General features: G+C 36.0%; 1 protein-coding gene across 3 annotated transcripts in view; it reads left to right on the top strand.

The window, feature by feature from the left end:
- Nucleotides 1-25,625, top strand: part of SS18 (SS18 subunit of BAF chromatin remodeling complex) — a 92,731-nt gene that overhangs the window by 4,528 nt on the left and 62,578 nt on the right. For all 3 annotated transcript variants that reach the window (XM_046025360.1, XM_046025361.1, XM_046025359.1), the window contains exon 3: nt 13,440-13,524. In XM_046025360.1, coding sequence (XP_045881316.1) covers nt 13,440-13,524 — 85 coding nt within the window. The remainder of the gene's footprint in view (nt 1-13,439; nt 13,525-25,625) is intronic.

Raw genomic sequence — 25,625 nt, 5'->3', positions numbered from 1 at the left:
ATAGTTTATATTCTTTTGTTTCATACTTAGTCTTTGAAATCCCTTGTGAGTCTTAAAATAACACATCATTTGAATTAGCCATATTTCATTCTACTTAGTGGCTACTTTATTGGGTAGTGCAACTCTAAAATATTTTATTGTGACCATTGTTTTGAGACACATCTGTCTCTTCTAGAGATCTTACTAGTCTGTCCCAAGTAGATTTTTCAAGCAACCCTGGGTCTTGCCTCTGCATGCTCTTTCCTGCTGTACTAGACTTTTGCTATCACTTGATTCACCCTCTATCTAATTTTGAGTCTCTCTTGGTTTCTTTGTCTTTTCCCTCTTTGTTTAATAGCATTTTTGAAATGAAAAAGTCATGTAGGGTTATTGTATAAAAAATCAAAGTATAAAATTTGGTAGATATAAAAGCAAGTCACATTTCACTTTCTACCCTTAACGATTTTCTCCTTTCCTCAGGGGTCACTACTTTTAATAGTTTAGTACCTATCCTAAACATTTCTTTGTGCGTTTACACATATGGCATTCATATCTACATAAGCACATTTAGATAAATGTTTTGTTTTTTAATAGGTTAGAATTTTATAAATGGAATGGCTGGGTCAAAGACATGCTAAATTGCCAAATAACCCTGCAAGAAGATTGTATCTGTTTTCTCTCAGCCAGATTTCAGAGCCTTGGTTTCCAATATCTTCTGCCAACATTGAATATTAGTTTTCTTTTAAAATTTTTCCACATCTGGTTGGTGAAAAGTGGTATCTTTTTCTAGAACTTTTTATTTTGAAATAATTTCATTCTTACAAAAAATGTTTTAAAGACAGTATAAGAAATTCCTGAAATTCCTAATTCCTGTATGCACTTCAGTTTCATTTTTCTCCATATCATTCATTTCTTTTTTTTTTTTTAAGATTTTATTTATTTATTTGAAGACAGAGATCACAAGTAGGTAGAGAGGCAGGCAGAGAGAGAGGGAAGCAGACTCCCTGCTGAGCAGAGAGCCTGATGCAGGGCTTGATCCCAGGACCCTGAGATCATGACCTGAGCCAAAGGCAGAGGCTTACCCCACTGAACCACCCAGGTGCCCCATATCATTCATTTCTCTTCCATATTGTTTCTCTGAAGCATTTGAGAATAAGTTGCAGACACAATTCTCTCTTACCTTTAATTACCTCAGGGTGTAATTTATAATAATAGGCACAAATTCTTAATCAGAGTATAATTGTTAAAATTAAGAATGCAATACTATAATCTTCAGACCTGTTTAAAATTTTGCTAATTGTGGGGCGCCTGGGTGGCTCAGTGGGTTAAAGCCTCTGCCTTTCGCTCAGGTCATGATCCCAGGGTCCTGGGATCGAGCCCCGCATCGGGCTCTCTGCTTGGCAGGGAGCCTGCTTCCTCCTCTCTCTCTCTGCCTGCCTCTCTCCCTACTTGTGATTTCTATCTGTCAAATAAATAAATAAAATCTTTAAAAAAAAAAAATTTTTGCTAATTGTCCCATTAATGTGTTTCTTCTGGTTTAGGATCCATTGCAGGATCAGATGTTACATTTAATTGTCACATGCCTTGAGTACACCTTTGATCTGAAATCATTCTTCAATCTGTTATCTTTCATTGATGTTGAAGAATACATAGCAGTTATTTTGTGGGACATCCCTCATTCTGGGTTTGACTGGTGTTTCCCCTTGATTAGATTCATGTTATATACTTTCTGCAGGAGCATCACAAATATCATGGTGTGTCCTTCTCAGTGCATTCTCAAGTAGCTGTATGATAGTAATTTGTCCCAGTGTTTGTGAGAATCTTAATCACTTAGTTAAGGTGAGGCCTGCCAGTTTCTCCGCTGTGAAGTACTATTTTTCTCCTTTTAATTCATATGTATATTGTTGGACAGATACCTTGAGACACACATAAGTTGTTCCTTCTTGTATTTTTTTTTTAGCATTTATTTTAGCATCCATCATCCAGTGTTTCTTGGTTTAAACAATTATTACTGTGGTGGTTGCCAAATGGTGACTAAATCAATCATTCCTTTTATATTTATTTGAAATCCTACTATAAGGAAACCATTTCTCATTCCCTGCCCCCATTCACTCATTCATTTATTTATAACTGAATGGATTTATGTTACTTACTATGTTCTTACTGTGTTCATCAGGTTATAATGTTACTTTCTTACTATGTTTATTAGGTTATAATGTTACCTTACCTCCCTCCCTTTTTCCCTCCCCCTTCTTTCCTTCCTTTCTTTCTTTCTTTCTTTAAGATTTTATTTATTTTTTTGAGAGAGAGAGCGAGAGAGGAAACGTAAGCAGGGGGAGTAGGAGAGGGAGAAGCAGGCTTTCTACTGAGCAGGGAGCCCCTTGCAGGGCTTTTTCCAAGGACCCATCCCAGGACTCATGACCTGAGTCAAAGGCAGATGTTTAACAACTGAGATACCCAGGTACCCCTCTGTTTTCTTTCTGAAGTGTCCTCAGTGTTGACCACTGGAGCCCCTCAAGCTGGCTTTTTGATATGTATCCATTATTTTTTGAGCATTTTCTTGCACCACAGAATGTTCTAGGCTCATCTTGTTCTTTTTTCTGCCCTAGTTTAGAATTACCCATTTCTTCAAGCCTGGGTTCTTTTTTTAGAGAATGGTCTTTAGAAACTTATAGGTTTGAGTACCAGGATATTTTCTTTTCTAGTCATTTGTACATTTTGTATTTTACATGATCATTTCCATTACTTTTATGTATATTGTTTCCTCAAGGAGTCATGTCTTTATATTTCAGAATATTCTTTAAAAATTTAATAAGCTGATCTGTTTCCTTAGTTTAACTATGGATAATGATCAGTGGTAGGGAGATCACTGCCTCAGATCAGCCATTGGATAATAAAAGTTGACAGTCTCTGATTAGAATACTTATTTTCACCTATGGCTTTTTAAACTGCCAGATAGAGCCAAGGATTTTGACATAGTACTGGTTCAGTTTCTTAAAGGACCCAGCAGGACCATAGCATGGATAGGACATGTGTAGATACAGAATCAGCCTTTCCAACTTGAGTCAACAAAAGTTTATACTGTTTTATTCTTTATATTCTTAGTTTTTGTGTGTGTATGTATAATCATTTCCTCCTCCTCTGCATATTGGAATGGACCTCATTTTCTCACATATTTGGTGCAGATGGGGTTTAAATTGATTGAGATGGAGTCTTACATTTTGCTCTTCCTGATGGATTCTTAAATTTCTTTCATTCTTAAAGCTCTTTGTTCTTTCTTTTTTAAGTTTTTAGTGTTGGGTTATGAGTAAAGAAAAAAATTCTTCCTCTCAACCTTAATTGTTCTTGTTTCTTGCATTAGGAGAAGAACAGGAAAATGAAGAAGAACATCAATAAATGATAGCCATTTGGGAACTGGTAGTTCGATTTTAATTAAACAGTTCATTAAGATGTGATAACTTTGCCTTAAACAGTGTTTTTTTAATATAAAATAACTTTTTATAAAAGTAGTAATGAATTGTAGAAAATTAAAAAACACAGATAACATGAAAATGAGATAACAAATACTGTATTCTCACCACATAAAGATTTTTCACTGGTAACATCTATGTATATTGCTGTACCTATCTTTATCTACATATATGTACACACACTCCTTTATGCTCAATAGAAATTAACAAATCATTTGTAGAGCTCATAAGCACAGATTCTCTTCCCTTTAGATTCTGATAACATGTGTGAGAATTTACTATTGTTCTGCTATAGTGTTTGATTTGAGTATTTTGTTAGTCAACTTAAATATTTACTGAAATCAGCCCTTATTTTTTGTATTTCATCATGAATGTAACTACTTCAGAGTGTCCTGTAAGTGGTTTTCATGCAAAAAAATTTCTACTAATCATTATATAAAAGAATATGGTTTTAAATCTCTGGTTAGGAATATAACTTTTATTCTGTAAATCGTATTTCTGTTGTCTTATACATAAAATCTTCATAGTTTCTTGGTAAAGGTTTATTGTTAAAAATGAGATCTGACTTTTTTGGTTCATTTTTTAAAAATTTATTTATTATTATTATTTTTTTTTTATTTTTTAAAAGATTTTATTTATTTATTTGACAGAGAGAAATCACAAGAGAGGCAGGCAGAGAGAGAGGAAGGGAGGCAGGCTCTGCGCTGAGCAGAGAGCCCGATGTGGGACTCGATCCCAGGACCCTGAGATCATGACCTGAGCTGAAGACAGCGGCTTAACCCACTGAGCCACCCAGGCGCCCATTTATTTAATATTTTAACATACAGTGTATTATTTGCCCCAGGGGTACAGGTCTCTGAATCGTCAGGCTTACACACTTCATAGCACTTAACATATTACAATGTCCATAACCCAACCACCCTCTCCACATCCCCCTTCCCCCAGCAAACCTCAGTTTGTTTTGTGAGATTAAGAGTCTCTTATAGTTTGTCTTCCTCCCAATCCCATCTTGTTTCATTTTTTCTTCCCTATCCTGCAACGCCACCCACTTTGCCTCTCAAATTCCTCATATCAGGGAGATCATATGATAATTGTCCTTCTCTGATTGACTTATTTCGCTCAGCGTAATACCCTCTAGTTCAATCCACATCATTGCAAATGGCAAGATTTCATTTCTTTAGATGGCTGCATAGTATTCCATTGTATATATATACCACATCTTCTTTATCTATTCATCTCTTGATAGACATCTAGGTTCTTTCCAGAGTTTGGCTATTGTGGACATTGCTGCTATAAACATTTGGGTGCACGAGCCCCTTTGGATCACTGCAATTGTATCTTCAGGTTGAATACCCACTAGTGCGATTGCTGGGTTGTAGGGTAGTTCTATTTTCAAATTTTGAGGAACCTCCATGCTGTTTTCCAGAGTGGCTGCACCAGCTTGCATTCCCACCAATAGTGTAGGAGGGTTCCCCTTTCTCCGCATCCTCGCCAGCATCTGTCATTTCCTGACTTGTTAATTTTAGCCATTCTGACTGGTAAGAGGTGGTATCTCATTGTGGTTTTGATTTGTATTTCCCTGATGCCGAGTGATGTGGAGCACTTTTTCATGTGTCTGTTGGCCATCTGGATGTCGTCTTTGCAGAAATGTCTGTTCATGTCTTCTGTCCATTTCTTGTTTGGATTATTTGTTCTTTGGGTGTTGAGTTTGATAAGTTCTTTATAGATTTTGGATACTTTTGGATAGATATTTGAAATATCTTCTCCCATTCTGTCTTTTGGTTTTATTGACTGTTTCCTTTGCTGTGCAAAAGCTTTTGATCTTGATGAAATCCCAATAGTTCATTTTTGCCCTTGCTTCTCTTGCCTTTGGTGATGTTTCTAGGAAGAAGTTGCTGTGGCTGAGGTTGAAGACGTTGCTGCCTGTATTCTCCTCAAGGATTTTGATGGATTCCTGTCTCAAATTGAGGTCTTTCATCCATTGTGAGTCTATTTTTTGTGTGTGGTATAAGGAAATGGTCCAGTTTCATTCTTCTGCATGTGGCTGTCCAACTTTCCCAACACCATTTGTTGAAGAAACTGTCTTTTTTCCATTGGACATTCTTTCCTACTTTGTTGAAGATGAGTTGATCATAGAGTTGAGGGTCTATTTCTGGGCTCTCTGTTCTGTTCCATTGATCTATGTGTCTGTTGTTGTGTCAGTACCATACAGTCTTGATGATGGCGGCTTTGTAATAGAACTTGAAGTCTGGAATTGTGATGCCACAAACTTTGGCTTTCTTTTTCAACATTTCTCTGGCTGTTCGGGGTCTTTTCTCGTTCCATATAAATTTTAGGATTATTTGTTCCATTTCCTTGAAAAAAATTGATGATAGTTTGATAGGGATTGCATTAAATGTGTAGATTGTTTTAGGTAGCATAGACATTTTCACAATATTTGTTCTTCCAATCCATGAGCAGGGAACATTTTTCCATTTCTTTGTGTCTTCCTCAATTTCTTTCCTGAGTACTTTATAGTTTCCTGAGTACAGATTCTTTGTCTCTTTGGTTAGGTTAATTCCTGGGTATCTTATGGTTTTGGGTGCAGTTGTAAATGGGATTGACTCCTTAATTTCTCTTTGTTCTGTCTTGTTATTGGTGTATAGAAATGCAGCTGATTTCTGTGCGTTGATTTTATATTCTGACACTTCACTGAATTCCTGTATGAGTTCTAGCAGTTTTGGGCTGGAGTTTTTTGGGTTTTCCACATAAAGTATCATATCATCAGCAAAGAGTGAGAGTTTGACTACTTCCTTGCCCATTCAGAAGCCTTTAATTTCTTTTTGTTGTCTCATTGCTGAGGCTAGGACTTCTAGTACTATGTTGATTAGCAGTGGTGATAGTGAGCATCCCTGCCGTGTTCCTGATCTTAGTGGAAAAGCTCTCAGTTTTTCCCTATTGAGAATGATATTCGCTGTGGGTTTTTCATAGATGGCTTTGATGATATTGAGGAATGTACCCTCTGTCCCTACACTTTGAAGAGTTTTGATCAATAAAGGATGGTGTACTTTATCAGATGCTTTTTCAGCATCTCTTGAGAGTATCATATGGTTCTTGTTCTTTCTTTTATCAGTGTATTGTATCACATTGATTGATTTGCGGATGTTGAACCAACCTTGCAGCCCAGGAATAAATTCCACTTGGTCATGGCGAATAATCCTTTTAATGTACTGTTGGATCCTATTGACTAGTATTTTGGTGAGAATTTTCATATCTGCTTTCATCAAGGATATTGGTCTGTAATTCTCTTTTTTGATGGGATCCTTGTCTGGTTTTGGGATCAAGGTAATGCTGGCCTTGTAAAATGAATTCCGAAGTTTTCCTTCTGTTTCTATTTTTTGGAACAGTTTCATAAGAATAGGTATTAATAGGTATTAATTCTTCTTTAGAATTCCCCTGGAAGCTGTCTGGCCCTGGGCTCTTGTTTGTTGGGAGGTTTTTTTTTTTTTTTTTTTTTTTTTTGAAGATTTTATTCATTTATCTGACAGAGAGAGATCACAAGTAGGCAGAGAGGCAGGCAGAGAGAGAGGAAGGGAAGCAGGCTCCCCGCTGAGCAGAGAGCCCGATGTGGGGCTCGATCCCAGGACCCTGAGATCATGACCTGAGCTGAAGGCAGAGGCTTTAACCCGCTGAGCCACCCAGGCGCCCCTTGTTGGGAGATTTTTTTTTTTTTTTTTAGATTTTATTTATTTATTTGACAGAAAGAGAGAGATCACAAGTAGGCAGAGAGGCAGGCAGAGAGAAGAGGAAGCAGGCTCCCTGCTGAACAGAGAGCCCGATGTGGGGCTCGATCCCAGGACCCTGGGATCATGACCTGAGCCGAAGGCAGAGGCTTTAACCCACTGAGCCACCCAGGCGCCCCTGTTGGGAGATTTTTGATGACTGTTTCAATCTCCTTACTGGTTATGGGTCTGTTCAGGTTTTCTGTTTCTTCCTGGTTCGGTTGTGGTAGTTTATGTGTCTCTAGGAATGCATCCATTTCTTCCAGATTGTCAAATTTGCTGGCATATAGTTGCTCATAATATGTTCTTATACTTGTTTGTATTTCTTTGGTGTTGGTTGTGATCTCTTCTCTGTCATTCATGATGTTATTTATTTGGGTCCTTTTCAGCCTTTGCTGTGGCCCAAAGATTTTGAATAGTTATGTTTTCATTTTCATTTGTTTCCAAGAATTTTTTCAATTCTTTAGTTTCCTGGTTGACCCATTCATTGTTTAGTAGGATGCTCTTTAGCCTCCACATATTTGGGTTCTTTCCAACTTTCCTCTTGTGATTGAGTTCTAGTTTCAGAGCATTGTGGTCTGAAAATATTCAGGGAATGATTCCAGTCTTTTGGTACAGTTGAGACCCAATTTGTGACCCAGGATGTGATCTATTCTGGAGAATGTTCCATATGCACTAGAGAAGAATGTGTATTCTGTTGCTTTGGGATGGAATGTTCTGAATATATCTGTTATGTCCATCTGGTCCAGTGTGTCATTAAGCCCTTTATTTCCTTGTTGATCTTTTGCTTGGATGGATCTGTCCATTTCAGCGTGGGGGGTATTAAAGTCCGCAACTATTATTGTATTATTGTCAATGTGTTTCTTTGATTTTGTTGTTCATTGGTTTATATAGTAGGCTGCTCCCATGTTAGGGGCATAGATATTTAAAATTGTTAGATCTTCTTGTTGGACTGACCCTTTGAATATGATATAGTGTCCTTTTCTTATTATAGTCTTTGGCTTAAATTCTAATTTATCTGGTATAAGGATTGCCACCAGCTTTTTTTGATGTCCATTGGCGTGGTAAATTGTTTTCCACCCCCTCACTTTAAATCTGGAGGTGTCTTCAGGTCTAAAATGAGTTTTTTGCAGACAGCATATTGATGGGTTTTGTTTTTTTAATCCATTGTGATATCCTGTGTCTTTTGATTGGGGAATTTAGCCCATTTACACTCAAGATAACTATTGAAAGATATGAATTTAGTGCCGTTGTATTGCCTGAAAGGTGGCTGTAACTGTATATTGTCTCTGTTCCTTTCTGATCTACTACTTTGAGGTTCTCTTTTTGCCTGGAGGACCCCTTTCATAATTTCTTGTAGGGCTGTTTGGTGTTTGCAGTTTCTTTTAATTTTTGGTTGTCCTTGGAAGCTTTTTCTCTTTCCTTCTATTTTCAATGATAGCTTAGAAGGATATAGTATTCTTGGCTGCATATTTTTCTCATTTAGTGCTCTGAATATATCATGCCAGTTCTTTCTGGCCTGCCAAGTCTCTGTTGATAAAGTCTGCTGCCAATCTAATATTTCTGCCATTGTATGTGACAGACTTCTTTTCCTGAGCTGCTTTCAGGATTTTCTCTTTGTCACTAAGACTAGTAAATTTTACCATTAGATGATGGGGTGTGGACCTATTTTAATTGATTTTGAGGGGATTCTCTGTGATTCCTGGATTTTGATGCTTGTTCCCATTGCCATATTAGGGAAATTCTCTATTATAATTTGCTCCAATATACCTTCTGCCCCTCTCTCTCTTTCTTCTTCTGGAATCCCAATTATTCTAATATTGTTTCGTCTTACAGTATCACTTATCTCTCGAATTCTCCCCTCATCATCCAGTAGTTGTTTGTCTCTTTTGCTCATTTTCTTTATTCCCCGTCATTTGGTCATCTGTATCACTAATTCTCTTTTCTGCCTCATTTATTCTAGCAGTGAGAGCCTCCATTCTTGATTGCACCTCGTTAATTCCTTTTTTGATTTCAGCTTGGTTTGATTTTAGTTCTTTTATTTCTCCAGAAAGGGATTTTATTTCTCCAGAGAGGGTTTCTCTAATATCCTCCATGCCTTTTTTTTGAACCCAGCTAGCACCTTGAGAATTGTCATTCTGAACTCTAGATCTGACATATTTCCAATGTTGTCTGCATTGATAAGGTCTCTAGCCGTTGGTACTGCCTCTTGTTCTTTTTTTTTGTGGTGAGTTTTTATGTCTTGTCATTTTTGGATCACTTCTTTTTTTATTCTGTCTCTTGAACTAATAATTTCTAGGTGTATCTACTGAAAAGCAACAACTCATTTGCCTGTTTATCCTCCAGAATCTGGCCTCTTCCTTATTTGTACTCCAGCATGAATCTTGTAGGTCCTTATAGAGTCATTTCATGGGTCACTCTGTGGAGCACATTCATCTCATCATTTTCCCATGGAAAGGAATCCACTATGGAGCTCATGACACAGGACCTTCCTCCCCTGGGGGAAATGGCACGGTATCATGACGCAAGAATCAGTTGGGTTTGGAGACTCCAAACAGGGCTGTGTGCCAGAGATAGAAACTGGTTCAGTTTTAATTATATCAATAAATTTGAGAGTGGTTATTTGACCTTACTCCAGATAATTGATATAGTGGTTCTTAGTGGAATCTTTGGAAAGTAGAAGTGGAACTGCCTCTCATTTAATAAGTTAATAATTATGGGTATTTGGGAATATTTGCAGTATTTATTAGGAAGTTACCATCATCAAAAGTAAAATGTTTGTATCTGTCCTTATCATATATACTCAGTTTTTTTAATTAATATAGACCATTTTAGAAATAATAAACATGTACATTAAAAAAGTAAAAGTATATACAGAATAAAGTTTCTCAGGAAAATATTTCTTTAATATTTGTAGAAGAACCTACTTTTTTTTTTTTATCATTTCAGAAGAGTCAGCTAAAGCCAGATTTTTCTAGAATGTTTGCTTATTGCTTTTTAGGTGATGTATACACAGACTTGAATATGAATATATACTACCTTTTCATTAATATTCATCTTTAAGTCTTGAATGGATCTTAGGAAAGCTTATTTGATGAATGCTGTAAAAATAATGCAGATTACAAATAAGAAACCCTAGAAGTTAGAGAAGATAATTTAAATAGAAGATTTGGGGCTGTTGGGAAAATTGAAGTAATTTGAATGGGTTTGTGGATGATTACATGGTATTACTGTAGTAATATTTGTTCTGCTTGTGGTTGTATATGGGAATTTCCGTGTTTTTAAGAAATGAAGTGTTGGGAGTAGTGGGATATTATGTCTGTAACTGAGTCAAAAGATTTTGAAGAAAGTGTGTGTGCCTGCAGGTATGTATATACTGGTGTGTGTGTTTAGGGATGGAGTAAGGCAAATGTTGGGGAGTGTGTGAGAACGATATTTGGGAATTATTCATACTATTCTGAAAACTCTAAGTTTAAAATTATTTCAGAAATTAAAAGTTAAAAAGATTTAGGTTGGGAAATGTCTTAAAGTACTCCATAAAAGGAGGCTGTATTTATAGATATTTAGAACTATAAGGGACTTTGGAGATCTACTTTAACTCCCTTTATTTTTAAAAATGAGGCCTTTAGAGTGTGGCGGATTAGATTTAACAGTATTCTAATGCGGACTTGGTAAGTACTAATTAGCAGGACTAAAATTTTTTCTTGAAGGGTCATGAGGAAGCCATGTTCTCTTAGTGAGATTTGTTATTTTATTTTTGCAGGGTGGTCAGCAAACCTCATATCTGAATATATTAAAGCCATATTAATACTCAGAGAAGAAAAGAAAAACTTAGAGGTGTAAACTTTGAAATGGGTTATGTATTTTTTTTAAAAGTTTTCATTTATTTATTTGTCAGGGAGAAAGCATAAGCTGGAGGAGCTACAAGCTGAAGGAGAAAAACAGGCACCCCGCTGAGCAGGGATCAGATGTGATGGGGGTTGTGGGGGGTTGGTGAGGCCTCTATCTCAGGGATCCTGACCTGAGCCAAAGGCAGACACTTATCCCACTGAACCATCCAGGTGTCCCCTGGGTTATATGTTCTAATTAAAAATGGCTGGTTGGTTTTTAAAAAATGGCAAGATTTTGGAACCCTATATTTTAAATTCCATTCAAGATCTTTACGGAGTAATGAAATAATTCCAGCTAGTGTTTCCTTTAGTGCTGTTTTAAACATTTTGACAATGTAATTAAGCATTATGAAAAATATAGTACAATGTAATAATTCCTGGTCCTCTTGTCTAAGGATCACTGTAACAAATATTGTATCATGTCTGATTGAGCCACATAGTGTAATATGTGAGGAGGAGCATTAAGAGCCTAAACTTCTTTTTTTTTTTTTTTTAAAGATTTTATTTATTTATTTGACAGAGAGAGAGAGATCACAAGTAGGCAGAGAGGCAGGCAGAGAGAGAGAGAGGGAAGCAGGCTCCCTGCCGAGCAGAGAGCCCGATGTGGGACTCGATCCCAGGACCCTGAGATCATGACCTGAGCCGAAGGCAGCGGCTTAACCCACTGAGCCACCCAGGTGCCCAAGAGCCTAAACTTCTTAAACAACAACAAAAAAACACAAAAGGAAACCAAGAAACTTAGGGAAATATTGGTTATGTCTATTACCCTGATCGTGGTGATGGTATCACAGATGTTTGCATATGTCCAAACTCATCAAATTATACAAATTAAATGTGTGTGGATCTCTGTTATTGGTTATGCCTCTAAGAAATCTGTAAAAAATAAACAAGAGAACATGAACTTGTTAGGAAAATTGAAGGTCAGTGAGAAGTAAGTTTTTTTTTCTCTAATAAGAAAAAAGTAGTAAAGCCAATTCTAATAGAAATAAAATAATGCAGCAAAAGATTTCCTAGGATTCCTTCTATGGTGTATAGAGAACAACTTCACCTGGGATCTGTGTTAGAAGACTGTTTAGCGGAATAAAGTTCTTTTATCTTACTTTCATTATTTTAATTTGTATTTAATGTTTCTAGGTAAACAAAATTCTAAAACAGCTTAACAATTTGGTGTAGGATTTATAAGTTTGTATTTGGAAGGTTTACAAACACTAGTTAACTGGATCACTACCAATTTGCAGAGACTTAGTAAAACTAATTCATAAGATCACCATGAACATATTTAACCACTTCATTGCACTAGTAAGACTTTGCTTTGTTTTTTAAAGTTAATTCTTTTTTTTTAAAAAGATTTTATTTATTTATTTAACAGAGATCACAAGTAGGCAGAGAGGCAGGCAGAGAGAGAGAGAGAGGAGGAAGCAGGCTCCCTGCTGAACAGAGGGCCCGATGTGGGGCTCTATCCCAGGACCCTGGGATCATGACCTGAGCGGAAGGCAGAGGCTTTAACCCACTGAGCCACCCAGGTGCCCCTGTTTTTTAAAGTTAATTCTTAATGGTATTAGTCCCCTATCGTATTCTGTCTCATATATATGTATGTATGTGTATATAATATAATATAAACTCATGTATGTGTGTGTGTGTGTGTATATACACACATATATATGTAAGTGAAGACAACTATTCATTGTTTTCTCTGCATGCTGAGCCCTAAGAGATGTTCGGTATAACTGCAGCAGGTATCAGTTGTTGCTTACTGCTGCTGGAGAAAGAAAAGTTGTGTGTTCCTGCCTCCTTCCTGACATTTTCAGCAGAGCCTGTTGCCTTGACTTGGGTTTGAGGTTTTTGGCAATATGAAAATGGCAGGGTGGAGGGAATAAGCATGTCAATTTTGTTGAATTCCTTCATTCTAGATCTGTTTTTAAAAACACATGTGCTATGTATAGAGGCAGTACATATCCCAGTAATTCCATTTCCTGAGCTGTGCAAATATTGTGCATGTTATTAACCTTTCTAAACCTCAGTTGCCTCATCTGGTAAAATGGAGAAAATAAGTACTTTTACCTCAGAGCTTGGGTTTGAGGATTGACTGAAATATATGAGTATATAAAACAACTATAGCAATATCTAGCACATGGTAAGATCTGTGTGTCTGTTATTATCTTGGAGTGTATTTATTATTTGGAATTATTTTGCAGAGGAACTAGGAAATAATTGAGTGCTATTGATGTTCAGGTAACAGAAATCTTCTATTAAACTTGAGAAATAATGAGAATGCTATTTGTATTTAAGCAGTAGGAAGAAAATTATTTTTAATATTGGTATTTGTTTTGTTTTAATAGGTATCAGCAGATGTTGCATACGAACTTGGTCTACCTTGCTACAATAGCAGATTCTAATCAAAATATGCAGTCTCTTTTACCAGCAGTAAGTAACTTTAAAATAGTGTGAAGTAAACAAAATCTTATATAGAGTTATGTACAGGATAACACATTTTTGTTTAGTGATTTTGAAGTTTTGTTTAGTAAATTCTGCCTTCTGAGAACATCAGGGTATTCTTCTATATGATCTAAAAGCTTCATTGTTTTGTTTTCATATTTAATTTGAATCAATTCATCTAGAATTGTTTCCCTTCCTGAAGAAGTTATATCCATTCATCCATTCACTCATATATTCACCCACCTGCCTACTTATTTATTTATTTTAATTTGTAATTGCACATATAATTTATGAATAAGCATGTAGTATTTCAAAGCAAATCCCAGGCATCATATACTTTCCCTGGTAAATACTTCAGTATGCATCTCTAGCAGAGAAGCAGCAGTATTCCACCCAACAAGAGTAACCAGAGTTTCTTAATGTCTTTATTATACCCAGGCTATCTTCACTTTTTACTGATTGTCTTAAATCACCCAAATGTTTAAATGATTTTTTGCTGCAGAATCCAGACAAGGTCCACATGTTGCATTGGTTGATATGTGTTTTAAGTTTCTTTGAATCTGTATCAGTTAATCTTTTTTATTCTCCATTTATTTGTTGAAGAACTTGGGTATCTTACATTCAGGACTTGGCTAAGTGTATCCTCATGGTCCTTTAATGTATTCTTCCATTTTATCTCTTATTTCCTATAAACTGATAATTAGGTAGAGAAGCTTGATTAGAGTTAAATTCAGTTTTGTGTTAAGAATATTTAATTGAGGGGCGCCTGGGTGGCTCAGTGGGTTAAAGCCTCTGCCTTTGACTCGGGTCATGGTCCCAGGGTCCTGAGATCAAGCCCCATATCGGGCTCTCCGCTCAGTGGGGAGCCTGCTTCCTCCTCTCTCTCTGCCTGCCTCTCTGCCTACTTGTGATCTCTCTCTTTCAAATAAATCAAATTTAAAAAAAAATCTTAAAAAAAAAAAAATACTTAATTGAGGGCGCCTGGGTGGCACAGTTAGTTGAGTGTCCGACTCTTGGTCTCAGCTAAGATCATGATCTCAGGGTTGTGAGTTTAACGACTGTGTTGAGCTCCACTTAAAAAAGGAAAGAATATCTCATTGGTGGTGCTGTGTTGCCTATTGTATGTATCACATCAGGGGGGAACATTTTGCTTGTTCCATTTTTAGTCATATTAAGATTGATGAATGGTGGGATGCCTGGGTGGCTCAGTGGGTTAAGCCTCTGCCTTTCGCTCAGGTCATGATCTCAGGGTCTTGGGATCGAGCCCCATCGGGCTCTCTGCTCAGCAGGGAGCCTGTTTCCCCTTTCTCTCTGCCTGCCTACTTGTGATCTCCCTCTCTGTCAAATAAATAAATAAAATCTTTTTTTTTTTTTTTAAGATTTTATTTATTTATTTGACAGACAGAAATCACAAGTAGGCAGAGAGGCAAGCAGAGAGAGAGAAGGGGAAGCAGGCTCCCTGCGGAGCAGAGATCCTGATGCGAGGCTCCATCCCAGGAGCCCGGGATCATGACCTGAGCTGAAGGCAGATGCTTAACTCACTGAGCCACCCAGGCACCCCATAAATAAATAAAATCTTTAAAAAAAAAAAAACAAAAAACAGTTCTCTCTGGAAATTTAGATTTCTAAAAAAGATTGATGAACAGGACAGGGTATCTGGTTGGCTCATTCAGTAGAGCGTGCAACTCTTGATTATGAGTTTAAGCCCTAAGTTGGGTGTGAAATCTACCTAAAGAAAAAAGATTGATTCATTGATGGGCAAAGTTGATACCATCCTGATGACTCTATTATAAGTTTCCCCATCAACCTTTCGTTTAATGGTTTTAGCAGTCACTGATGCTTGTTGGCCAGCTATGTTATTTCATATAGAATGATGAATCACTAATTTTACAGTTCCTTCTGTATTTATTAGCTGTACTTCTTTTAAAAAAGAAAAACTCCTTTCAATCAAGTATTTGGTTATCCTGAGATAGAGAGTCCCTATATGAGAATCATGATTAAAGGCTGGTTTCTAGCCTCTTAACAGTTTTCAGAATAACAAGTTGGCCCCTAGCAATCTGTGAATCTGTGAAGGTGACCAGTGATTTTTTTTTTTTATTGTCATCTAAACATACATGTTTTGTATTTTTAATGTGTCCATTGGAATCTTTTTTTTTTTTTTGGATACTTCAGATTATCTCCTCTTTGGTCAGTGAGAGCCTGTTCATTTGGCTGCTATGTCCATCTGACATGATTCAAGTATTCTTGTATAGCTTCTTTTCTTTCAGGATTTGAGAGACCTGTCAGGCTGACTGTATTTTCTGCCCCAGAACTATTCTGCCTCAGCTCTTCTTTTCAGGCAGCACTTTTTCAATGGGAATTGATATTTAGAGACCACATTTTGGATGTTTGGGGCATTCATTATTACTGGATTTTCATTGTTTCTAGGTATTTTTGGTGAACAGAACTAGTAAACACAGTTTTTAGAAAAAGAAATAAAGTGTTGAATTAGTGCTATTTCCCTTCAGGAAAAGTTTTTTTCCTTAGCTTTCATTTCATGTATAATCTCTTCTGTCTTATTCTAAAACTCTTGATACCTTAATGACATTATTATGGTTGTTTATTTGCTTCATACTACTACCTATATAAATTAATTTCAGTGTAACAATTTCAGCCACTAACAATAAGATGTTTGTCCTTAAGATGTATCCCACTAGGAATATATAATCAATACATTTCTTTTTGACTGTGAAATACTTCATGTGGTTATTGCTTTGAACTTGATTACCAGCTAGGTGGAATTTATTTTTGTGAATGGTGTGAGGAATGGGTTCAGTTTCATTCTTTCCATGTGGATAGTTTTCTGTTCCTGCATTATCTATTGGAAAAACAAAATAATAACTTCTCTCTGTTTTGTCATGCCACCTCTATCTATATATATCAAATGTGCATGTATATATGGGTGTCTGGTCTCTGTTCTGTCTCATTGGTATGTTGTTATAAATTCCACTGTCTTTTCACACTTGTCATTGTCTTATAAATCTTGATGTAAGAGAAGTTCTTCTTATGTTTTTCAAAAATATCTTGGCTATTGGTCCTTTGCCTTTCCATATGTCTTAAAAATCAGCATGTCCACCATAATTTGTTTTGATTTTCATTGAGATTGTCTTGACTCTAATTTGGGGAGAATTTATATCTTCACAATATTGAGTCTGTCAAATCATGATCATTGCATATATTTTCACTTATTTAATCCTGTAAATACCTTTCAGTGGAGTTTTATGATTTTTCCTGCAGAGGATTTGTACATCTCTCATTGGACTTATTGCTAGGCACTTCATATTTTTTGAGGCTATTTTAAGAGTCTGTTTTTTAAACAACGTTTTCTTTTCTTTTTTTTTTTTTTTTAAAGATTTTATTTATTTATTTGACAGAGCGAGATCACAAATAGACAGAGAGGCAGGCAGAGAGAGAGAGAAGGAAGCAGGCTCCCGCTGAGCAAAGAGCCCGACATGGGACTCGATCTCAGGACCCTGAGATCATGACCTGAGCCGAAGGCAGCGGCTTAACCCACTGAGCCACCCAGGCGCCCAACAACGTTTTATTTTCTAACTGCATTTGCTATTTACACGGAAAGTCAGTTGATACTGAATTTCACAGTCTTCTTCAACTCTTCTAACAATTTTCCTGTAGATACCTTCTGTTTTCTGTATCACGAACATATCTGTGAATAATGAGTTTTGTTTCTTTCTTGCCCATCCTTATGCCTTTTACTTCTTTCTCTTGCCTTACTTCTCTGGCTAGGACCTCCACTACATTCCTGAATAGAAGTGGTGATAGAGGACATCTTTATCTTGTTCCTGATCACAAAGGGAAAGCTTTCACTGTTTGACCGTTAATAAGTATGATGTTTGCTGTAGTTTTTTGTAGATGCCTTTTATCAGATTAAGGAAGTTCCCTTCTGTTTCTGTTTTGCTAAATAAGAGTTTATATCTTGAATGGATGTTAAATTTTATTAAATGTTTTTATTGCATCTAATGAGATAATCATAATTTTTTTCTTTTTTATCTGTTAATGTGAATTACATTGATTTACTTTTTAATGTGCAGTCCATCTTGCATTCTTGTAATTAACCTACTTTTTCATGACCCACTTGGTCAGGGTCTTTGGTTTGGTTTGGTCATGGTCTCTTAAAAAAATTGCTGTATTCAGTTTGTTAAAATTTTGATCAAGATTTTTATGTCCTTGTTCTTGGGTGTAATCGACCTTTAATTTCTCCCTTCTTATAATGCTTTCGTCTGAGGTTTATTTTGAGGTTATGTTGGTTTTATAAAATGAGCTGGAGAATTCTAGTTTTTCTTACCTGGAATAGTTTGTACGATAGAGTTATTGTTTCTTAAATGATTGGTGTACTTCTTTACACTTCTTTAGGAAAGCTCCTGGGTCTGGAGTTTTCTTTGTGAGAAGGCTTGTTACTAACTCAATTTCTTTATTGATTGTAGCACAATTTATAACATTTTGTGAGTTTCCTATTTTGGTAAATTGTGCTTTTTAGCATTTAGTAAATTTTCAGATTTATTGGCATAAAGTTCATGAAATATCTTTCTTATGTCCTCAGAATCTGTGGTGATACTTTCTTTTTTATTTTTCACATAGTTTATTTTTATGCCTTCTCTTTTAAAATGTTTTTGATCCTTCCTGCCGGTTGTTTATCTTTTTTTTTTTCCCTTTTGTGTGTGTTTGTGTGTGTGTGTGTGTGTGTGTGTATCTTTTCAAAGAATCAGTTTTCGGCTTTAAAAAAAAAAAACTCCCTTAAGAACATATTTTAGTATTTTCTTTCGGACAGGTTTGTTCGTTGTTTGGTGATCTGAGAATGCCTCAATTTTACCATTGTCGTTACAGAATATTTTTGCCAGGACAGATTTCTAGCTTGTATCTATTAGAATATATAGTTGTTGGTATTACTATTTTGATGGTAATCTGTTTTTTGCTTTCTGAAGTCTTTTTCTGAAATCTTGCTATATTCTCTGTATGTGTGGAGTTCTTTGATTTATCCTCCTTGGTGTGTGTTGAGATTGCTGAAATCTGTGAATTGATGTCTTTTATCAGTTTTGAGAAATTATCTGCTGGCTTTATAAACTGGCTAACATGTCCATAGCAAATATTACTTGCCTCCCCACCCCCAAGTTTGGGCCCACCTCTCTGGATTTTCTTTTTTCTGAACTTGGCCTGATCATTTTTTACCCTGCTCTTCCATATCTTTAAACATATTTTTAAAATATTCGTTGCACTTTTTTGGTTGTCCTCAGTGAAGAGTTGTTTGAATGTCCTAGTTTGCCGTTACCTTAGATGATTCTTTTAAATGTTAGATTTGTATTCTGTTTTGCTGTCCATGGAATAACTAAGAGAATATTAGTTACTTTGGATTCTCACATAAAACTCTTTCTTTGGTGAGAGAACAGACACTTGCAGAATGACTACTATGCATTGACTCCCTTCAGTATTTCATCCTCAGAAGCCTTTAAGATATTAGCTCATTCTATAGTTGAGGAAATAGAGTCTCAGATAGGTTAATTAACATGCTCAGGGACTTATAGTTGGTAAATGGTAAGCATGGGATTTGAACACTTGCCTTACTGAAAGCAGTTTGTACATTATGCTATCATGTCTTGTTACTACAAGGATGGAAAGAAAATAAAATCCTGACCAATTTGCTCTTAAGCTGGTATATCCAGTTAGAAGTTAGCTAGGTCTTCATAGAGTTTGAATCTGAATTTTAAAACCTGCAGTGTCTTGATTATTTTCTTATGTTGTTATGGAAATGAATGCCTTAATCATTTTTGGTTATTTTCTTGGTCTAGCATTATTCTTTTACTTAGGTGTTAATTTAAAAAAAAAATGTTATATGACTGGGTCCGCTTATAGTTTGGGGACTAAAGTATAGATTAGAGTGGAGGTTAAGAATTTAGCTTATCAGGGCACCTGGGTGGCTCAGTGGGTAAAGCCTCTGCCTTCTGCTCAGGTTATGATCTCAGGGTCCTGAGATCGAGCCCTGCATCGTGCTCTCTGCTCTCCCCCTTTCTCTCTGCCTGCCTCTACGCCTGCTTGTGATATCTCTCTCTCTCTCTCTCTCTCTGTCAAATAGATAAATAAAATCTTAAAAAAAAAAAAAAAAGAATTTAGCTTATCATTACCACGGTGACCTGTAATTGAGTCTTATCCTAGTTTCCCTGTTCTAGCACATCTGAAGATATGACAGATTCCCAACATGTTCTCATCAGTAACAACTAATTATGGCAGGGATTCAAGTCTCAGGGCATTGAGCGTGGAAAGGGGGACATTTCGCTTTAGGTAGTCTTATTTAGAATCATATAGGTAGTTGGGAAGTGGTACTTCGCAAAATGTCTTCTGCTGATTATGTGTCCCTTCTAGCTAACCAGTTGAAATTCTTTGTGTAACTTATGATACAGTGCAAACTAGATTTTTTTCAGTTTGTCTTGATTTGAAATATTGTCTCCATAAAATGTAGAAATGTCTTAAAGCCTCAAACATTATAGCCTCTCAAATATGTCTCATATTGTGTCTAGCTTTTATGTAGAGTACAAAAAATGTTTGGTCAGATCATGTATCTTGAGATTTAGTTGCTCATTTCTCTTGCCTCTCTTCAGGAAGATAGTATTTCTTGAGCTGCCAATGTGATAAAATTGAGCTTATCATAGAAATTCATTTTGGTACAACAAACCTCTTAGGATTTACTATTTTGTTCTCACCCGTTATGTTACACACTTCTGAGGTTTTTGCATTTGTTTTTTATAGAATTTACATTTTTCCCTGTAGATTAAGTAGGATAGTAAAAATTATTACCACTTATTTAGGGAAGGTATTACTTCCATCGTGGTTAAGAACCATCATAAAGGAAAAAGATAATTTCATTACTATTGACCATTATTTCACTGTTTTAATATGAGGTCACCATTTTACATCCTATTTTACTAGTGGATATAAAAGCTGCCACTTGTATATTTTGAAATAAAATTTTTGCCTCCTAATGTTGGTCAAGGTTTAATTTAGAATACATGGCCAGATTTTCATTTAAAAATATGAGCCTTTTGGAGGTCATGTTGCTTGAGACGTTGAATTAAAGGAGGAGGAGTTTTTGAAAAAATAGGAATAAATATATCTTCACAGTAGGAGGAATAAGAGAGAATTGAGCCAGTAAAGAAAAATGGGGTTTTAGAGAGGGAAAAGAATCAGCTAGAAGGAAAGCAGTTGGATTGGAGGTAAAACAGGGAGGAAGGTAGATTTGAGAAAACTAAAGCATCAGTACATAATGAATACAGCCAGTCTGCCAGAAGGGACATTGTGCTAGTTAGTAAGTACAGTTTGAGGAATTTTGATCTTGAAAAGAACTGTATGTTTTGGGTTAAAAAAGTTTTCCAGAATGGAATTTTTCACTTCATTTAACTAGTTATGAGAATCGGAAATAGGATAACATGTAGGTTTAACTTTCAGTTTGTTTCATGTCCCCCCAAAGTGGAATTAGGTATTTAAAGTACTATTTCATGTATCTGGAACTAGGCTACATCTAGCAAGCTTCTCCTGTTTGAAACAAAGTCAAGAATTCAAAAACCAGGAATAGATGGAAAACGATCTGTAAGGAAAAAAATAACTTACAAAGCCAGTGTACTAACACTTAGGCATTTTATTTTTTTTTTTTGTTTGGGCCCTATGTATTCTTAGTTCAAAAACATTATAAGTTCATTATATTTTTAACCTTATACATATTTTAGCAAGTTTATTTTTTTAATTTTTAGCCCGTAGCTAGGACGCAGTAAATCAGAAATGGGGAGGTATGGTCTACAGGCAGGCATACATACAAGAAGGATAACCAGCAAAGGGGGTGTGGAAAGAGACCAAATGGTTATAAAAAGCTGACGTAATTGGAAATGTGCACTAGGGGCTCCTGGGTGTCTTAGTCATTAAGCATCTGCCTTGGGCTCAGGTCCTGGGGTCCTCGGGTCCCACATTGGGCTCCCTGCTCAGTGGGAAGCCCGCTTCTCCCTCTCCCACTGCCTCCGCTTGTGTTCCCTCTCTCACTGTCTCTCTCTGTCACGTAAATTAAAAAAAGAAAAGAAAAGAAAATGTACACTACTTTTTAGCTCCTTTGGTATATGCACATGGGGCCCTATTTATCTTGGCAAACCTTGGAAGATCATTTGAATAGTAGTTTTCAGCATTGGTATTACTTTCTGAAATAGCATAAACCATTGACATAATTATTTTCGTATATAAACTAGGAACATTTTGCCATTAGAAAATATGACTCTGTTATGTGTAAGTCTTTCCTTCTCAAACATACATCGAAGAAATTACATTTTTAAGTTTTAGCCACATTATAGTTATTGTTCACTTATTTTTGTCATCTGGTAGTATTAGTGTGTATACAAAGTGTTAGATCCCATTGGTTTAGGAAAGAATTATGAGAGAACAGTTTAAATTTAAAAAGTTTTTTAAAAAAGGTTTTTTAAAAAAAGGTTTATTAATTTTAGAGGAAAGAGCAAGTGAGCACACATGTGCATGAGTGGGAAGGGCAGAGGGAGAGGGAGAGAGAGTCTCAAGCAGACTCCATGCTGAACACAGGACTCGATCTCACAACATTGAGACCTTGACCTGAGCCAAAACCAAGAGTTGGACACTCAACCAACTGCACCAACCAGGTGCCCCAAGAAAAGTTTTTTTTTTTTTTTTTTAAGATTATTTATTTATTTGATAGAGAGAGTGCACTAGCAGGGGGAAGAGGCAGAGGGAAAGCACACTCCCCAGTGAACAGGGATCCAGACTGGGGGTTTGATACCAAGACACTGGGGACTTTGATACCAGGACACCGAGATCATGACGCTTAACCAACTAAGCCACCGAAGTACCCCCCCAAGAAAAGTTTTTACTAATTTAATTTTTATTTGGGAAAAACTTGGGGAGTAAAGAGTCTTTCTGTTGTAGTTCATTTGAAGACATACAATCTGGAAATAGTAAACAGAAATAAAAATTTTGGAACTGGAAGAAACTTGAAAAAAAACTAAAAAAATCAGTCTAGTGTTTCTTAACCTTGGCTGGATAAAGCTTCTCAGGTGATTCTAATGTGCGTCTAGGAATTGAAGACCTTATATTTCCATGCTTTTTAAATGAAGTATTCAGTGACATTCTGAGGATATGTAAATTAAAGAAATATAGCTGTTTTGATACTAGCAATGTCATTTGATGTTGTGTACCATGAATCATTTTTATAATATGGGAAAGATAATACTTATTCTATAATGTCATTATGAGGATTAAATAAAATAATTCATGGTGTCCAGCATGGAGGATGTACATAGGAAACACTGTAATGAAGATGAAGGCAGTACATAATTAGAAAGTATAAAGAAAACGAGAAGTCCTATTCAGGAGTATTTGAAGTAAGACTAAGAGGACTCAATTACTAAATACATATGTAGGGTAAGGGAGAGAGTTTGGAGACTTGACTGACAGTGACATTTCCTGAGATTGTTTCTTAATTTCAAAGGAAGGTTGAAGGCTAATAGGAATTGCTTATCCTGCTTTTCACTTAATTCATTGAGTATTAAATTTTTTTTGAATTCCTAAGAAAAAAAGTTGAAAAATTCCCCAGTTTAATTAGATAATACTTCTTGAATTTTGAGCTTATAGAAGATAATTTTTGCTTATTAGGTATTCTTTACAAAGAATAAAAGTCTGGGCTATTAATAAAAGTTGGTTTAGAGGAAGTACAGTAGTCTTATGTTTTATATTTCCTAAGTTGCATTTTTTTGGTAGTGCACACTCAGTGTTCTTAGCAACCCTTGGCAGCACTTGATTAGCCTTTCATTACACAAGATTTAGTAACAGTAATAACATGTGGTCTTTATTTTTTTACATATTTTTTTATGTATATGTGTAGTCTTTAGATTCAGTGCTGATAAAGCATCTGTTAAGGTAAATCATTGACTGAAATTTGGTATTACAGAATTCACTGCTTACAGATTTGATCCCCCTAAAGTGAAAGAAAACATGCTTAGAGCTGTGGAACATCTTACAGATTAGCAGAGTAGATTTCATTTATAAATTTTACCTTCACATTCAGAATAGGTAGTACTTTGATACAGTTAGAACATCAAAAACTACAAAAGGTCATAGGGAACCCCACTTCCATCTCTGTTTTAGATTATGCAAATAAGACCTACTATAAATACATACTTTCCCCTTTTCTGTGCAGGTGGAACTTTGCCATTCACTGTTGTGTTTTTTAAATTACATTTTTTATAAAAATGAAAGTTTACATTTTTAGAAGTATGGAAAGAACTTTCCTAAATATTGGCATCATTTTAAGAATTTTTAAGTTCTGAGTGTTTGATAAACATGATAATATGTATTTTTTTTTAAGATTTTATTTATTTATTTGACAGAGATCACAAGTAGGCAGAGAGGCAGGCAGAGAGAGAGAAGAAGAAGTAGGCTCCCTGCTGAGCAGAGAGCCCGAAGCAGGCCTCAATCCCAAGACCCCGAGATCATGACCTGAGCCAAAGGCAGAGACTTAACCCACTGAGCCACCCAGGCACCCGATAATGTACATTTTTAGTCAGTATGGTGTTAACTTTTTTCCTCCTTTGAAACTTTGTTGTTTGACTTCTCTGATAGTTTTCTTTTTATCTTTCTAGCTATTCAGCTTCTTATCTTTAACTTGCCCATCAATTGCTCATGTTCTGTTCTTGAACATCCTTTTACCATATACACTCTTTCTGGGAAATTTCATCCATACTCCTGGTTTCTTATATTCCTGACTTCAGATTATCCACCTATACTCAGTGACTCCCAAATGTGCATCTTCTTGGCTGAGTGTGAAACATGAATCCAGCTTCCAGTAGACATATCTGTTTGGATATTCCACAGGTCTCTGAGCACAATGTGGGCAGGACACCATTTCCTTCAGCTCTCCCTCTGTTGTTTCTTTCCTGTTAGAAGGAAAAAAAGCCCACAAGGCTGAATTTTATATTTCCTATCTCCAGTGAGTTGTATAAACCCTGAGTTTTCTAAGTCAGACATGTAGTGGTCATCTGTGATTTACTCACAGTTACTTTCGAAGTCTTCCTCTTGTACATAGTGTGGTGCTGCACAATGAGAGGTGTCTAATTAAAACATTTCTGGTATTAAAAAGAAAAGCAGACCACAAGTGATGAAATGTCTTAAAGTCTGTGTTTGTATGAGATTCAAGATAGATTAAGTCATCAATTATTTATCTGATTTTGAGGTATGGAAGACTTCCTTGAGAATGAAAACAGGCTATAAGGAAAATATTGATTTTATTGTATTAGAAATATAAAATAAAACTTTTTAGATGCCTAAAGTTCTTTAAATTAAAGACAACAGATGGTAAGAGTACAGTGTAATACATGTTATTTTAAAAGTACTAGACGTTTAAAGTACATTTTACGTAGAAAAAGTGACTAGTTCTGCTGTTGAGTATCAGGAAAAGTTTCATAGTCGAGGTAACCCTGTATTTTGTAGAGAATCGATTTTTGGGGGTACATTTTTCTGGATTAGTATATTACAGGGAACATTTACCAATATTATTGCCTGTCATGTGTTTTCAGAATCCTAGAATAAAATCACGTTAACTCTTTGCTGGACAGTATTTATGAAATTCAAGCACTAATTCAGTCCAGATATGTAAAGAGATTAGTTATATCTTATTGCAAGGAATACAAATAATTAGTTATATCTTATTGCAAGGAATATAAATATTTCTGTGCATGTATGTATATATGTGTATGTATATACATTTTTTTGGCAGAACTGTAAATCTGTGACAGTAGCTTCTACATGTACTAAGGAACCTAAGGATTGTTTCTTTGTCATAATTGAAAATAATGTATCTAGCTCACTTCTCTAAGAAGAGGCATTTCTTTGGCTTAAGAAAGAAAAGAACCTAAATATTGAAGGGGGAATGCTGTGACCCCTCAGGTGCAGGGCCCACACATGCCAGGAGAGGCCTAGACGGGAGGGGGGTGGCCAGAGCCAGGAGGCTTCCAGCCTGCTCTGCACGGGCCCCCTGGGGC

Source organism: Meles meles, chromosome 12, assembly GCF_922984935.1.
Source record: "Meles meles chromosome 12, mMelMel3.1 paternal haplotype, whole genome shotgun sequence".
Taxonomy (NCBI): Eukaryota; Metazoa; Chordata; class Mammalia; order Carnivora; family Mustelidae; genus Meles; species Meles meles.
Note: the sequence above shows the minus strand (reverse complement) of the source record. Positions and strands in the feature narration are given on the sequence as shown.